Raw genomic sequence first — 16,754 nt, 5'->3', positions numbered from 1 at the left:
TTCAGGTTCGGACCTTTGATGTATTCATAAGAACTAACGAAACGGTGGAACTATTTTATAACTCTACACAACAACTAACCTTTATTGCCATTTCTATCAAATTTTCTTTTTTTTTTTTTTAGCTTTTTTATGTAAATAAATATTTTGATAAAAAAAATAAAGCAACATAGTAGATCCCGTGGGGTCCACAGCCCTTTCTACAAGAAAAATATATTAATACGTTGACCAAAAACGTCTGCCACTTCATCCTCAGTTCAGTTATTTGCTCCCAATTTTCGTAAAGAGTGGCACGTCTCACGCTTTGCCTATTCTCAATATCAATTTACTTATTTGCCCTCTCGTGAAGGCTTGTTTACAATTATATCCCCTCTACAACTCTACGTTTGTGAAGTAACATGAATTGTTTAATTAGGTCTACCTTTTATGATTGATTTGTTGTTAAATGGGTATGATTTTTCATCGGACATTCACTTGTGATTGTGAACACGGAATAGAAAAGTTCTCCTTGCGTTACTTTCATGAATAGGAAATTACATTCTGATAATCACATTACATAAAATGGTTCCTTCCAAGAAAAAAAAAATACATAAAATGAGCCTCATGATAATTAAGGGTCAAACTCAAACATGCAATTTGATTGAAGATGCTTTTGTTGTTTTTACTAAAGTTTTGCCTATAACATATCGCCTACAATCAATACATTATAATTAATCAATTACAATTTATATTTACGTAAGTTCATCAAAATTTTATGTTAAAAAATTCATATTTATAATTCATGAGCTCTCACATAATTTTTTTTTATTATGATTAAATAATTATAAATGAAATGCGTTTAATTTAAACTTAAAAATCTAAAATATAATATAATAACATGATACGAATATAATACAAAAATAAGATACGAAAGTTACATACTTAAAATTATAATAATAATTATATATGGATTTAACAAAACAAAAAAAATATATTTTATATTTTTACATTAATAAGAATTATGATACATAATTTTTATATAAAACGTGATATAAATACATAAATTTTAATAGTTTACACAATATAAATACACGAATCATCGGATCTAATTCAAATTAACTTATTCATGTGGCTGTCTTTTTTACCTTAATTTCTTTCTTCAATTGGTCCTTTCCTTTTCATTTTGTCAATTTCTAGAGATTTCTTTTATTTTTTCTTTCGTCTATATTTACATTATAAATTTCAACATTTTTCTTGTGTGATTTTGTCCTCAAATAACATGAAAAATTATTTTTTCACATTGTAGAAAGTAGTAATAATCAGTTAACTACATGTTTGTTAACACCCGCGTATAGTGTTTAGAAGAAATTAAGTAGATGCTTTTGAAGCAAGAAAATCACATGCATGCGTCAAAGAAAGGAACTCGAAAACCATTTTTTATTGACCAAAATGACCTTCGGATTTCTTTTAGGATTTGATTAAAAAAAAAAAGGAAAATTACAGCATCAAACCAAATGCACATCATATGCATTTAATAAATCTGACTGATTCTTCTATAAGAATAGCATGGCTAATGGCACCTTCTTTTCCCTAGATATTTCGTTCATTTCAAGGCAGATGAAAATTTTACATTATCTTTTTCATGCAGGAATTCAATGGATTTTGGATCTCCTGCTGGTCATCTTCAAAGATTGATTGCCAAGACCATGGACCAAGAACTGTAAAACCCAAGTTCCAGTGATGTTCTTTGAGTCAATTCAAAGTTTCTGGTTAATTGATACTCCAAATTGGAGCAGAGAACAAAAGAGATGTAGAAAAGAAGAGCAGAGCCCATAAAATAATTATTAAATACAGTTTTTTAAAGGTATAAACAGTTTTACAGACACAGCTGGAAAACAAGAAACAGGACATGCTCACATAATTGAACACTTTGGTACTTGCAGAGACCAGTGCTTGGTCCACAAGCAAGCAGACCCTAGAAAAAAAAATGCTTTAGGCATTTTTTTTTCTTTCTGACATGGGGTACACTTGAAGTGAAATTTGATTTAAGTCATTGCTATCTGATTCCTCAACAATGGTTGCTTCGGTTAATCTACTGTTTCACCAAACAGTAATGCCATTAATACCATGACAAAATCTTGGAAGAAATGAAAAATGTACTTTAAGGGGGAAAAACACTTGCAATACTCAAAAGAGATTGAAGCGCATAACAAATTTCAGCAATTGCAAGTGTTTGAGACAAAACATTTGCGGAGTATTCAAGAAACGAATTGTGGGTCGGCAACAATGAAGAATAGAAAGAATTTAAGGAAAAAAAAAGCTACAAAAACATTCATGATTCATCTATGAATGAAGAAATATGAGCAACTACAGTAAAAAATAAACCAAGTTTAAAACAATGCGTAAAAACATTGAATGTATAGCATCAGATCCACGTGAATTCTCATAACTGCTCGATAGCCCCATCATTCAAGTTATGCATCTGATACCACACTAAACTCATCGTCTTCCATTGGAGCAGGCAAGTTTAGATCTATCAAATTGTTATTAAATTTAGTAGAATTTGCAGCAACAGCATTTGATGAAGAAGCTGCAGCAAGCAAATGAGATCTCTTGTGACCACCAAGTGCTTGTCCTGAGCCGAACACTCTGTAACAAAATGGGCACTCAAATATCTTGCTGTCTTTAGCAACAGCAGCAGCAACTTTACCTGCATTTTTAGTTTCAGAGCAAACCCTTTTATGTTCATCCAATGTGCCATAAGATCCGAATGCTTTCTTACATTTCCCACATCGATATTTCCCACGAATCTTCTTCTTGCTTAACTCATGACTCTCGTTATTCAACTCGATCTCTTCTGATTCTTCCAACAACTCAACTGATTTTTGTTCCGCAATGTTGCTTTTCCAAACATCTCTTGATAGCATCATAAGACACATAGCAACATTTTCTTCAGGTGAAGTATCCGAAACTGAACTCACAGGTTCTGGCTCTGTCGGTGACTCGACCAAACTGGGTTTCCTCAACAACTTTGGTTTCTTGATTTCGTCTGTTGTTGTATTAGTACCCACCTTCCGATTTCTCTTGGATCGTCGCCGAGTTAGGTTTCTTGACTCTGTCTCGCTTTCTCTATCTTGGACAACGGACCCAGAATCTACTACAAAAGAGAATTCAGGATCTGCAAACCTGAAACTCTTCTTGGGATTCTCTCTTAGCCCGTAAACCAAAGATTTCTCTTCAACTACTTCTCTGCTTTTCTCTTCTCCTAGTTCTTGCTCTTCACCAGATGAAGAAGATGATGAAGAAGATGAGTCAGTACGGTCACCGAGTTGGTGATGGGTCGTCGTCTTTGGGGGCAGTGGATGGTTGGCTAAGTGACCTTTCATGTGACCTCCCAAAGCTCTACCACTAGAGAACGTTCGAGCACAGAGCTTGCATTTGTGGTTCTCCATTGTCACAAAACAGAAGCAAAGCAAAGATCAAAGCTCTTTTTTTTCAAGTGGCTTCTCTCTAAATTCCTCTTTCACTCTCTAAAAAGCACGAGAAAGCAATAGCTAAAAAAAAAAAAAAAGATTGGGAACTTAAAAGAAGTAGGTGACAAGCATTCCTCCACCAAAAGACACACAACCCAAAATTATGATTATTTTAGTTATTTATAAAACATTTAAAATAATATAAAAAAACGATAATGTTGTTAGAATATAATTTTTTAAAAAAATTTTATATTTGATATACTAGTACCGTATAATAAGAGTTTGAAAGAGTTTATAATAAAAAAATGATAATATTCTTAATATATATTTAAAATAATTTATATTTAATATATTATTAATAAATTAAATAATAATAATTTATTAATAAGTAAATATCGACCCTTAAATAATATGTGTAGCAATTATACAATTTCTTGTTTGCTAATTCATTTCATTAATATTTATATGTATTTAATGAATATAATCATATCAATACATGAATTTGGAAAAAAAAAAACTTGTTATTTGACCCATTTAGGTTTTTTTTTTATCATGATATGATATTATTTTATGAATGAATTTTTAAGAGTTTAATCATAAAATGTAAACTTTAATTTCTTTAGCAATTAATGAAAATTTTATTAAAAAAATCTTTCAAATTACTTCAAATATTTAGTAAATCTTGTGGAGGGTTGAACGATCTGCGATTTTCTTTTATTTTTGAAAAAAAAAATAGTATTACCTTTTGTCAATATAGTTTTTGCTTAGTTTAACCATGCCATATGTATCAATAATATGTTAGCTTATTTGGTAAAAATTATTTTTTTAATATAAAAATTTTGATTTCGAATTTAACGGATATTTTATTTTTAAAATCACTTCAAATATAAAATTTATAATCGTTATTTTAAAATTTTTGGATATGATTATTTATCGTGATCTAAAAAGTTATATAACCTATCTATCTTAGATTTTGATTACCAAGAAAAAACTATGCCATATGCACGTTGTAAATGAATTTAATGAATGCAACAATTTTGCGCATAAAAATGGAGGGCAAGCAGCCTGTCAAATATAGATATGGCATTCTTAATTCAGTTTCTTAGGATTAATTTTATTTTTAAATCACATTTTAAGTTGAATAATGAAATAATAAAAACAATCAAGATCGGATCAAGATTAAATTTTAAGTAAACCTATCACGATTTGATTTAATATATATAATTATATTTTAATTAATTAATTAATTTTATATTTATATTAAAAATAATATTTTATATTTTAAAAATTTTTATTAATTATAAATTAAATTGAATCGAATATGATTTTATATAATATTTATTAGATAAAAAAATTAAAAATATCATCGAATTCAAATATTGTTGGCATAAAATTAAATCAAATTCAAAATGAATAAAAATTTATCAATTGTCATCCCTGATCAAATAAGCAACTTGAATTTCTTCCCATTTATTAGTGAGTAGTGACCATAACCTGGTGGTTATTGTTTAAAAGAGGGTTCTTAGCCTTTTTGCATTTAGTCGATTGCACAAGTCAAGGAAAACTGTTGGGTTTGTTGCAACGCCAGCCAGCGACGGATGGTAGCCGTATGAGACATTCATGATAATACCACGAGCCAAGAGAAGTGCCAAACCAGCAACCTCATCATTTTTATCTTTTTATAATTGATAAAAAAAATTATCTCCAAATTTATTTTTCAGATATCATAAATTAAAAATTGACCCCAATTAGACTTTTTAATTTCTCTTGCCACCCTCTCTACTATTTTATATATATTTTTTGAAAATTATGGGTCACTTATCAATTTATTAAATAATTCATTGTATTCCCAAAAAAAATTAATAATAATAAATTTATTTAATTATTCATGGATTGAACAATATCTTAAACTGATTGTTTAGAAAATAATGATATAGTTTTTTTTGGTTAATTATTTGAATAATGGTCAAAAAATGAGAAAATTTAATCTTAGTATTGAAAATATATTATAAAAGCGAAATTCTTCGGATTGAAATTGATATTAAAAGAAACCGAATTCCACTGTGTCCTAACAACTTTTACCAAATAATTTGGACTGTCTCATAGTCCAATAAACAGCTGGACATGGAAGGGCCCAAGAATATTTTACTTCCTTATTTTACCAAATCTTCCCACTGGACTGGCCCCGCTGACAACATTAACAATGGCCTCAAATTGCAAAAAAAAAAAAGAAAAAATGATAATTCTCATGCAACTCATGCATTTTTTTTTTCGCCATCAAACAACGACCGTGTCTTCACTGTCTTGGAGGTGGCCTGGGATCCTGGATATCACATTTTAAATATTAGCATAGTGAACATCAAAATAAACTTTTTTTTTAGTACTCCCTCTATTTCATTTTCTTTATTTTTTTTTTTAATTTTAGAATCATGTCATTTTTTTAAACATATAACATATTTATTTTTTTATATTTTAAAATTATATTAATTTTTTTTTGAATACAATGAATTATTTAATAAATTAAGTATACAAATCAATAAAAGTATATAAGAAGAAAAAAGGAAGCAAAGGGGAGAAGATATTGAGAAAGAAAGCATAAAAGGATCAAAGTCAAAAAAATTTTACATGTCTAGTTTGATTCTTTACATATATATATATTTCATAATTAATAATGCAAGGTGATTATTTATCTTGAAATCATATGCGAGCAATAATAATGTGATAATTAAAATATTATTGACGTAACCACTAAAATATAACATGTATATATTAAAACTCCATTGGAAATGTATTCTCGCGAAGTAGAAATTGCTAACAAAATGTTAATTAGGAATGAATTGGGAAAGGCCAATATTCATGCAAATTCGTTTTGAAAAATAGTATAAATAATTTATAATATCTGTTATTTAAAGAGGACTTCGTGATTCTTAATTTTTTTTTTTAAATAAAAAAACATTCGGAAAGGGAAAAGAAACACGATTTGAGGTTTGACAGTCCAAGACCAAGAAAAGGCAATGTGCTTGAATATGAGATCACACCAAAGTCGAAACCGCAAATAATGGAGCAAAAGTGAAGCAAAGCAAGCAAAGAATCTTTGGTGTAATTGGGTTTTTAGCTGTCTTGCTCACATGGATTAATATATACTTTTTTTCTTTCAGTCTCCAGCCTTTAGTTCACTTGTCATTTATTAGCTTGTTATAAACACGTTATTATTGGTATTAATTAAGTGATTAAAGTCGCCCCCCATTAACCAAAATGAATGATTTAATTATATCTTTCTCTAGGAATTGGTTTTGCAAGAGAATTCCTTTTCTTTGGATAGGCCTAAACTAAAACAAACTTGCTTTCTAGTAATCAAGATCAATGTGGGAACAAAGTAGATAGCATGTTAACTTAATAGAGGCTTCTTTGGAACGAACTTACTTTCCAAGCCATCCTCATCCGAGTAAACTTCTTTTCCTTTAGCCCATAAGAAGAAGTAGAGACCAGTGAACATGAGGAACATTCCAGCAAGGCTGCATTGAAAGAGGGATTCGTAGGACACTGGAAAAATTGTTTTGGAACTTAACAAGCAAATTGGTGAATCTGTAGGACACGTTTACCTTCCTAATGAAATTATTTCCCCTAAAGTAATGAAAGAGATAATGATTGTGATTACTGTTCCAATGGGGCTGAACATTGAGACAAGAACTGGTCCCTTCTTCTTCATTGCCCATCCATTGAAGCTTACACATGCTCCGCCCACAGCATCTCCCTGTGCACATCCCAAATGGGAATGAATAGATCATTGAAAAAAAGCTGCATTCAGGGTTTTCAATGTATAAAATGGTTCTGTACCTCCTGGCTTGAATTTGGTTTCATTTCACCCCCAAAACCTGCTTTTGCTTAAACGAAAATATATAAAAACTGAAAAGTAAAGCAAGAATAGATGTGCTTGCCATCATTTTATATTCAAGAAAGTTTGTTAAATCTTAGATTTCATGTGGTCTTCTATTCAAGTTCTGCCTCTCCATTTATTATCAATTGATTTCAGGTTGAATATGCAATGGGGTAATGAAATAGCAGCTTCACAGTTACTCGGAACATGGAAATTCAGTATTAATTAATTTATGTTTCATAGGAGATCATTGTATATGGGATTATTCAAAAAGGAAGAGAGTTGCATACCAGTAGAGAATAGCCAATTAGATCCCTAACGCTAACAAGGGACCAACCCCATTCCAAATCATGATCTTCGACCAACTGAACCATTGCAGTTATAATCACTCCGATCAAGGATGTTATCGCACACAAGGACATTGGAGCAGGAAAGTCACCCAAAGTTGTCGCCTGTAAAACATGACATATTAGGGAAAGAAAAAGAAAAACACCCTCCTGTATTTGTTTCTCAAGAATACCTGCAATACTACATTGCTTGAAAGAACTAGGACAGCTGCCATGAGGTACATGCAACCGATGATCTTATCTTTGTCGAAAACGACATCTGATCATCCTTGCATCTTTTGATGAGATAGTGCTCTGCATTATGCTTATTGTAAGGGCACCTAAGACACATAAGAATGTGCCTACAATCTGTACTTTACTGTATAGGCAACTTAGGGAAACTTTTTCTAACCTGCATCAGCATTGCAAAATTCATCATTGGGTTTTCATTACTAATTTGATTATGCATCTATTATAGACAAAAAGTTGTATTGAATTTATTACCTGCAAGTCCAAGCAATTATAAAGATGAGCCCTGGAGCAACGTTTGGCATGGCAGTTGCCACTGCTGGTGAAGTTAGATTAATCCCTTTGAGGAATACGGATTGGAACAGAGTTACCCCGAAAGAAAGATTAAATCCCAACATAAATGAAAATGCATTTTGTCCTTTCCAAAAATCCAGAAAACCAAAATTAAAGAACAAAGGAAAGGCATTTTCTCTTAAATATTTCAACCATATATATTAAGCTTGCATGTGTAATCCAAATATAAAAATGTAAATGAAGATTTCCCATACCCTCCAATGGAGATCAAAACCAGCTGAATTATCAACTTCAAGGTTTACTGGTTGGGCCATTTGCTCCTGCAAAATGAACATTCAACCTTCATCAAACTTAATTTCATGGCTAAGCAAACTTTAATGGAGACTCCAGAAAAAGAAAAAAAAAAAAAGATGAAGGGTACAAAAATTACTTCTCAAAATAAACTGACAAAGGGGAGATAATTATGAAGGTGGCAAGGGTGCTGAAAATAACAATGGTGAAAGGGCTAAGGCCAATGGACATAAGATAATCAAGTAAAACTGAGTTCCCTGCATAAACAAATTGCATCCTTATCAATCCTCCAATTATTGCCACATCTTCAAGCACATCTTTCTTCATGTACACCACCATTTTAGTCCCCCACTTTCACTCCTTCCAAACAGAAAAAAACAAAAAGAAAAAAAAAAAAACCCAAAAGGTTATTTGTATATAACCTTCTTTTTTCTTCCCTTTTTTTCCCTCCAAAAAAAAAAAAAAACAGAGGGTCAAACCCTTTCTTTTTTTCCCATTTTTTCTTACTTATTTTTGCATTCATTTTGTTCTTTTCTTTATTTGTTTTTGGTCACCTTTATCTCTCCTTTGGACTTAGCTAACATTAAAGAGGCTTCTCTTACCAGTCTTCTCTAGGTTATTCGGAGGTTCGTAATACAAAGGGTGGATATCTTTGTCTCTCTATTTCTCTCGTTTTATAGCTTTGTTTAATGAAAATTTTGGCTCCCAAAGATTTTATCTTTTTTTTTTTTTCTCCGAAATTCTCATGTTAGATTTTTTAGACTATTTTTAGAGCACGTATCTGGGGATTATTTCTTATTTTTAAGAACCCCATCAAGAAAAAAAAAATTGAACCAATACAATAATAGGTGCATTGAGCTGAGTGAACTCGTGTTTCCGCGTAACATTTTGAAGCTATGCAAAGAACTCTATTGAGGAGAGTACCAAAGTACCAGCCCAAACAAAGGAAGTCATATATTTCCCAATCAAATCACCTTATTAGCACAAATCTCCCCTCTCAAAGCAAAAATGCCGACGGCAAAGTTCCGAAGGAAAATTTTGAATCATGGCTCACTCTTGTTTCAGTCCTTGCCAATGGAGGGGCCGAAATGGACCTTACCTTACATAAGGCCTCGAAGATTCTCCACTCTGGCATTAAACCAAATGCCTACTCCCTAGTTCACATGGTTCGGGTCTCAACCGACCTGGGCTATGATTCCTATTGTCAACAGCTTCATTGCTACATTTTAAAATCTGGGTTTGTCTCCAATGTCTTTCTTTCTAACGCTTTGATGAGGTTTTATAGGCGAATTGACTTGCTATGTGAAGCGGGTAAGATGTTTGTTGAAATTCCTCAACCGAGTGTCATTTCTTGGAACTCTTTGATTTCTTGCTATGTTCAATCTGGGCAGTTTCGTAAAGCTTTGGGGTTGTTTATTGATCTTCAAAGGTCTGAAATTTGTGGCAATGAGTACTCATTTACCGTAGCTTTAGCTGCTTGTGGTCAGCTGGGGTTTTTGCATCTAGGCAAGTCAATTCACTCCAACATTTTGAAATTTGGCTTGGAATGTGGAATTGTTGTTGGGAATTGTTTGATTGATACGTATGGAAAATGTGGGGCTCTGGACGATGCTTTTTTGGTCTTTGATGGTATGATTGATAAGGATATTATTTCATGGAATTCTGTTTTAGCAGCATGTGCTAGAAATGGAAAGCTTGAACAAGCCTTCGATGTTTGGCGCCAAATGCCTATCCGTGATACAATATCTTACAATGAATTGATTAGTGGCATTGCTCAGTTTGGCAACATGGATGATGCAATTGGTATTTTATTTAATATGCCGAACGCAAATTCTTCTTCATGGACTTCAATTATGACGGGATATGTTAATAGAAATCAGGCATGGGAGGCTCTTCAGTTTTTCAGTAAAATGCACTGCAATGATGTTGAAATGGATGAGTTCTCATTTTCAATAATTCTAAGTGGGATTGCAGGTCTTTCAGCTTTAACATGGGGAATGTTGACCCATTGTTGTACAATAAAGTGTGGTTTGGATGCATCTATTGTTGTGGGAAGTGCTCTCATTGACATGTACTCCAAATGTGGCCTGGTTAAGAACGCTGAGTCTATGTTCCAGTCTTTGCCTAAGAAGAATTTGGTAACCTGGAATGCTATGATGTCTGGTTATGCTCACAATGGTGATTCGATGAAAGTGATCCAGCTTTTTGAGCAGCTAAAAACTGAAAAGGATTTGAAACCTGACTGGGTCACATTTCTTAATGTGTTGGCTGCAGGTTCACATAATGAGATACCACTTCAAGAGATGTATCAGCACTTCGAGTCAATGATCAATGATTATGGGATTAAACCCACCGTTGAGCATTGCTGTTCTATGATTCGGCTGATGGGTCAAGGAGGGGAGATCTGGAGAGCAGCGAGGATGATATATGAACTTGGTTTTGGATCACGTGGTGTGGTTTGGAAGGCTTTGCTTGGTGCCTGTGGAGTTTGTAAGGATTTGAAGGTTGCAATGATTGCAGCTGCAAAGATAATTGAATTGGAGGGTTACAATGATTATGTTTATGTAATGATGTCTAACATTTTTGCGCACTATCAGAAATGGACTGAGGTGAGTTTAATGCGAAGGCTCATGACAAATAAAAGAGTAATAAAAGAAGCTGGTTGTAGTTGGATTGAAATGGAAAATGTCAAGCTAAATTCATCTGTATAGAAATAGAATTGGTTTTGAATTGCTGGTTGAGTTGTTCTTAACAGAAATAGAAAAGGCTGGTTGTGTTGAATTCATCTGTATGGAAAATGTTTGTTTTCAACAGCATTAGTTGATAAATGTCGTTATTAATTTCATGATTATATACTTACAAACAGGCCATAGTAGCCCACCCCTTCTTAGGCATGTTTTTAGCTGATTCAAAACACACTTGATGTTGATTAAAAAAAAAAAAAAAAACCCAGAAAATGACTTGTAAAAGAGTCATAAATCATAATAGATTGAGTATAAGACTGGGGATTTGTAGTTTTATACTATTTTTTCTGAATTGTGGGTTCTATATTTCATGTTCCATTTCTTGTTGCCTTTGAAGATAAAGCGTCTGTGCTTATTGTTGACCCTTTTTTTGGGGTTTTCTTGTTTAATAATTCATGGCTTTGTCATATGGTTGGTTTCCTTTGATAAACGGATATTAAATTTTGAGTTACGTGCTTAATCGCATGCTTTTAATAAGGTTTTTTATATTTTTACTTTCTCCGTCTCATATTATTTATTGATTTTTATAAAATTTAAAAAATTTTAATTTTAATATATTTAATAGTAAATTTTAAATTTTTTTATAAAATTAAAGTTTCATTATTTTTAATATCAAAATAAAGAAATCATAAAATTTTTTTTAAATATAAAAAATAAAAATTTTAAATACTAAAAAAAAGACAATTTTGAAAAAAAAAAAAAGAATATAGGATGGGAGTACAATTTTTTAATTCAAATTAAATTCTTCCCGCAAATCTCTCATATGATGAACTTACTCAACTAAGTACATTATTTAATGCTATTACTAAATTGACCCTCCTCTTAACGAAAATTTCCATAACACCCTTAAACTTCCTTAAAAACCGGAATAAAGCGGAGCATCTCTTCCCATCTCTCTCTCTCTCTTATATTCTTCGATTTTTTTAATTTGCATTTATAAATAATAATTCAAAATATTAAAAACAAAAGCTTCACATTCTCTATCTCTTTTTCCTCATCTCTGTTAACGAAAAGAGAAACCGCCAAATCTGGCGCGTTTCGGAAACCTTGATGAGAGCGTTGAGCATTAGAAAGAAAGAAGGGAAACCCTGATTATTCTTCAAATTTAATCACCACATTCGTATTATTTGCAGTCATACCCTTCCCTTTCTTTCGCTCTTAGTCTTTTTTTGCTCTTTGATGATCGTTGTCGTTGGGAAGAGCGGGGGTGGCATGTGGCGTAAATAAGTGATGAAGTCGAGGGCAGAGTCGTTGTTGCTGTTGTTGAGTCCATGATGGGCGTAGCTAAGAGCGTGGAGGTTTAACGCGATATCGGCCAACCTGGCGCTGTTACAGCATCCTAACGGCAGCGTTCTAAGCAACAAGCATGTGTGTTACAGGTGGCGATCCTCTGCGACGCAGCAGAGGAAGCCGATCTCACGGTCGCTCGTCTGTGGCTTGATGCTCTTCTGCTTTGGCATGATGTCGCTCTTTACTGGACACGTGGCTTCTGATCTCGAGTGGTATTCTCAACAACTCATGAAACGAAGCCCCTATTTTCAAATTGGTAAAATGAAAAAAAAAAAAAAGCTCTTAATTTTGATTTTATTTATATGTTTAAAATGCTGAAAGTTTCTTTATTATTATTATTATTTTTTTTTGTTTTGCTGATTTTGATGCAAATGCTGTAGGATGGAAGTAACAGAGGACCGATTGATATATGGAAATCTGAATATGCAGAATACTTCTATGGATGCAGCCAAAGAAGTAGTCAATTTTCTCGTAGGTTTTTATTTTTTATTTTTAATGCATTTTGTTTATTTTTGGAAATTTTGATGTATTTAATTGATGTATAGCGTAAACTGATGCAAAGATTGTTGCTTGAGATGTTTATGTTAGTTTACTTGTTATGCAAAGTTCTCATTTTTATTATTTGGAAGCTCCAAATCAATCTTTAAGCTTTTGATTTTAGATGATGGCTGTAGCTTTAGGTTCTAATTACCTGCTGTCCTGTATCATCTGTTTCTACTTCTTAGAAAAGAAGCCATTCGACACTGTTTTCACTTCAGTTTCTCCAAACCGGTCACATAAGTTCTCTGATTCTTCATTTATGTTGATAATTTGATATCTAGATGCTATACATGAGCGATCATCAAATGGTTATTTGCTTATTGCGGCAAGTGGAGGACTGAATCAACAAAGAACAGGAGTAAGTGGAATTATTTATTCATTATGCTATATTTTTGGGTAAAAATACTAATGGAAGATCTTGCAATTGCATCAATGACAAATGTATCTTATCTATGAGTGTCTACAGAGTGCTGTTACTCCTGCATTATGTATATCGAACCTATAAGCTTTGCTTTGGTTAATTTAATTAAATTGAGTTTCGAAGGTGCCTGTGCTATCGGTTTAGGATTAATAAGTTGCTTCTGTCACCCAGATATCAGATGCTGTAGTTGTTGCACGGATTCTGAATGCAACCTTAGTGGTACCTGAGTTGGATCATAATTCCTACTGGAAGGATGATAGGTGAGTTGAATCAGCTTGTTGGAAGTTCTGCTTAATTGATATCATCCTGCTCCTCTGTTACCTTATTAACTGTATTTTTTTTTTCTGACATGCAGCGACTTTGTCAACATTTTTGATGTCAACTGGTTCATTTCTTACCTTGCAAAAGATGTTACTGTTGTCAAAAGAGTTCCGGATAAATTCATGCGATCAATGGAAAAACCTCCGTACACTATGCGTGTTCCAAGGAAATCGCCTCCAGAATATTATCTAGACCAAGTTCTGCCAATACTTAAGAGAAGGCGTGTAAGACCACTTTCAGATTCTCTAGCACTAATGCTGTATAGTTGATTGTGCATATAATTTCCACAGTTGAACTTTCTGTTTCTTTCACTCCCTCAATTGTCTATATAAATCCATAAATTGTGTATTTCTATGAAATTAAATGCATCTAATTCCACAAGTTGTCAAGACTTACAGTATCTTTGTGTCAATAAGATACTTTAAACGAAAGAGAGATGATAGAAGTTGTTAAAATGAACTTCTATTTCCTTTTAGTTGTCTGGGCCGGGAAGAAGTAATAAGCAAAGAAAATAAGAATGCCACAATTATAGTAGTTTTCATCTTTGTTTTATTTCTCCACTTTTGGAGAATCCGATTAGTAGCTTAGGAGACTTTGTATGTGACAATTTCTTCTCTCTCTCTCTCTCTCTCTCCTGGTTTTGTGGTTCAACGGAGAGAGTTTTAACAATCCTTTTTATCTTCTGATTATATATTTTCTAGGATATGGTTTTCATGTGGGAGTGCGGCAATAACACTCTAAAAATTTTGTAGGTCCTGCAACTGACAAAGTTTGATTACAGACTGGCCAACAACATTGATGAAGAGCTACAAAAGTTGCGTTGCCGGGCTAATTTTCATGCTTTAAGATTTGCAAAACCTATTCAAGAACTTGGACAGAAACTTGTCATGAGAATGCGTGAGATGGCAGAACGTTTTATTGCAGTCCACTTGAGGTTTGTTCCAAATTCTAGAAAGGTAGAATTTACTGTTTAAAAGTTATGTGCATCTTATAAGGAACTTTGACACTGTAACCTGTTGAGATGTGTCTCCTGAAATTGGTTTTTGTCAGTAATCCATGGGCACATATCTGCAATATAACACCTCATACTGGGGAATTGCACAATTACACTTATTTTAAAGTCCCTTCACATTCAGGTGGTGATCTCTAAGACTTTAAACCAGATAAGCTAGTGACAGTGTAGATTACCTTTCCCTTGAGTGCCTAATCCTCAAAATTTTGGAAATGCATCTTAACTTCGGTGAGTTTATATATACATTGTGCTGTTATGTTTGATATTGTATCAAGCAACTAGTTTCTGCATCAATGACTTCTGCAGCACTTCAATATCTGAGTGTATGTGCAATCAATAACAGTACATTGGCTCGTATGCATATGCTTAGACAGACATGTTTAAGTATGATTAAACTCTGCAAATGCATGTTTTCCTTATCTGAGTCAAACTCTTTTAATTACAGATTCGAACCTGATATGTTAGCATTTTCTGGTTGTTACTATGGTGGAGGGGACAAGGAGAGATACGAGCTTGGAGAGATACGAAAACGATGGGAAACATTACCAGTGAGATGTCATTTCTTATGACAATAAGACATGTTTTCGAATGAGAACTAATGGTTTTGTCTTTCACATCCTGTATTTATCTGGTAAAAAATTGCACTCATCCTTGTATTCATGCAGGATTTAAGTGCTGATGGAGAGAGGAGGCGAGGTAAATGTCCACTTACTCCTCATGAAGTAGGATTGTTGCTGCGGGCACTTGGTTTTGCAAATGACACGTACATTTACCTTGCATCTGGAGAAATATATGGTGGGGAAGAGACTCTGAGACCACTGAGAGAACTCTTTCCAAACTTCTATACAAAGGAGATGCTTGCTAATGAAGAGCTGAAACTTTTTCTTCCATTCTCTTCTCGCCTTGCTGCCATTGACTACATTGTTTGCGACGACAGTGATGTTTTCATCACCAATAATAATGGAAATATGGCCAAGATTCTTGCTGGTCGAAGGTGAGAAATCTAGTTATTTCTTGTATCATTGCTTATTTCTGGTACAGTCCCCTTGTCTTGCATGTATGTGCTAACTTTTAAGTTCATCCAGAAATTAATCTGTCGAATTACTTTAATGAAGATGTGATATTTGGACCACACTATGCTCTTAACCTGATCATTTGTTAATTTGCATACTTCTAACAAAGGTGTGGGCTTTTGATGGCTAATATTTACCTCTTTTGTGGGCCCTTGTGCTATTGCATATTTAGCATTGTGTTGTTTCTCTTTGGACTTTCCTCAATTCTTAATGACTGCATGTTGGGATTCAAAGGAGGTACATGGGGCACAAGAGGACCATAAGGCCAAATGCCAAGCGGCTCAGTCCCTTGTTCATGGAAAGGGATCAGATGGATTGGGATACCGTTTCCGGAGAGGTGAAGGCAGTTCAAAGAGGATTCATGGGAGAGCCAGATGAGATGAGACCAGGACGAGGTGAATTTCATGAATATCCATATTCTTGTATCTGCGAAAAACCACTCGCTGCTATTGTAGGCAACAAGAGTGGAGATCCTCAGTCAGAGGAAATCAAGGATTGAGGAAGATGAGCCAGTTTTAGGAAGAAAATTTTCCTAAGTGGAAATAACAATGCTGCATATTCTGATTTCATGACCCCAGAACATGTTTTTCCATTGATTGATGATGATCTAACATATATGCTGCCTCTGCCTGACTATAGTGCCATCTTTGTTTACGGGCGGAAAATTTGACAGAACATGCTATTTGAGTCACAAACTGCTTTTTATTCTTCTCAGTTTCTCCGGTTGGATCCCTTAAAGAATCGAATCTTTATACAGGGAATGGGAAGTTTAAGAAATTCTGACTGTTCTGGTTAAGTACGAAACCGGACGTTTGGTAGACTATATTAATTCAAGACATTGATCACAATTCATAAATCCTGATTCTG

General features: G+C 33.4%; 2 protein-coding genes and 2 pseudogenes across 4 annotated transcripts; 2 read left to right on the top strand and 2 right to left on the bottom strand.

Annotated features, from left to right (window-relative positions):
* Positions 1-1,985: 1,985 nt before the first annotated feature.
* LOC111286659 (zinc finger protein ZAT9-like) lies at positions 1,986-3,513 on the bottom strand. Its single transcript, XM_022876749.2, has one exon. It carries the CDS (start codon positions 3,426-3,428, stop codon positions 2,451-2,453), a length of 978 nt encoding a protein of 325 aa, XP_022732484.2. The 5' UTR covers positions 3,429-3,513; the 3' UTR covers positions 1,986-2,450.
* Positions 3,514-5,589: 2,076 nt separating this feature from the next.
* On the bottom strand, positions 5,590-8,825 carry LOC111286650 (WAT1-related protein At5g47470-like; annotated as a pseudogene). Its single transcript, XR_016328916.1, has 8 exons — positions 8,626-8,825; positions 8,498-8,515; positions 8,157-8,372; positions 7,847-8,064; positions 7,617-7,778; positions 7,052-7,203; positions 6,873-6,964; positions 5,590-5,772 (listed from the first exon to the last, which is right to left on the bottom strand). The product of XR_016328916.1 is annotated as a WAT1-related protein At5g47470-like (transcript).
* A 557-nt stretch (positions 8,826-9,382) lies between these two features.
* Positions 9,383-11,509, top strand: LOC111286644 (Pentatricopeptide repeat (PPR) superfamily protein). Its single transcript, XM_022876723.2, has one exon. It carries the CDS (start codon positions 9,383-9,385, stop codon positions 11,195-11,197), a length of 1,815 nt encoding a protein of 604 aa, XP_022732458.1. The 3' UTR covers positions 11,198-11,509.
* Positions 11,443-16,596, top strand: LOC111277141 (O-fucosyltransferase 29-like; annotated as a pseudogene). The gene is made up of 12 exons (XR_016328915.1): positions 11,443-11,449; positions 11,568-11,641; positions 12,364-12,444; positions 12,515-12,776; positions 12,901-12,991; positions 13,342-13,418; positions 13,653-13,741; positions 13,837-14,026; positions 14,555-14,736; positions 15,260-15,362; positions 15,480-15,808; positions 16,122-16,596. The product of XR_016328915.1 is annotated as an O-fucosyltransferase 29-like (transcript).
* The last annotated feature ends 158 nt before the right edge of the window (positions 16,597-16,754 follow it).

Source organism: Durio zibethinus, chromosome 17, assembly GCF_047325235.1.
Source record: "Durio zibethinus cultivar Kanyao isolate XHJ-2024 chromosome 17, ASM4732523v1, whole genome shotgun sequence".
NCBI lineage: Eukaryota > Viridiplantae > Streptophyta > Magnoliopsida > Malvales > Malvaceae > Durio > Durio zibethinus.
Note: the sequence above shows the minus strand (reverse complement) of the source record. Positions and strands in the feature narration are given on the sequence as shown.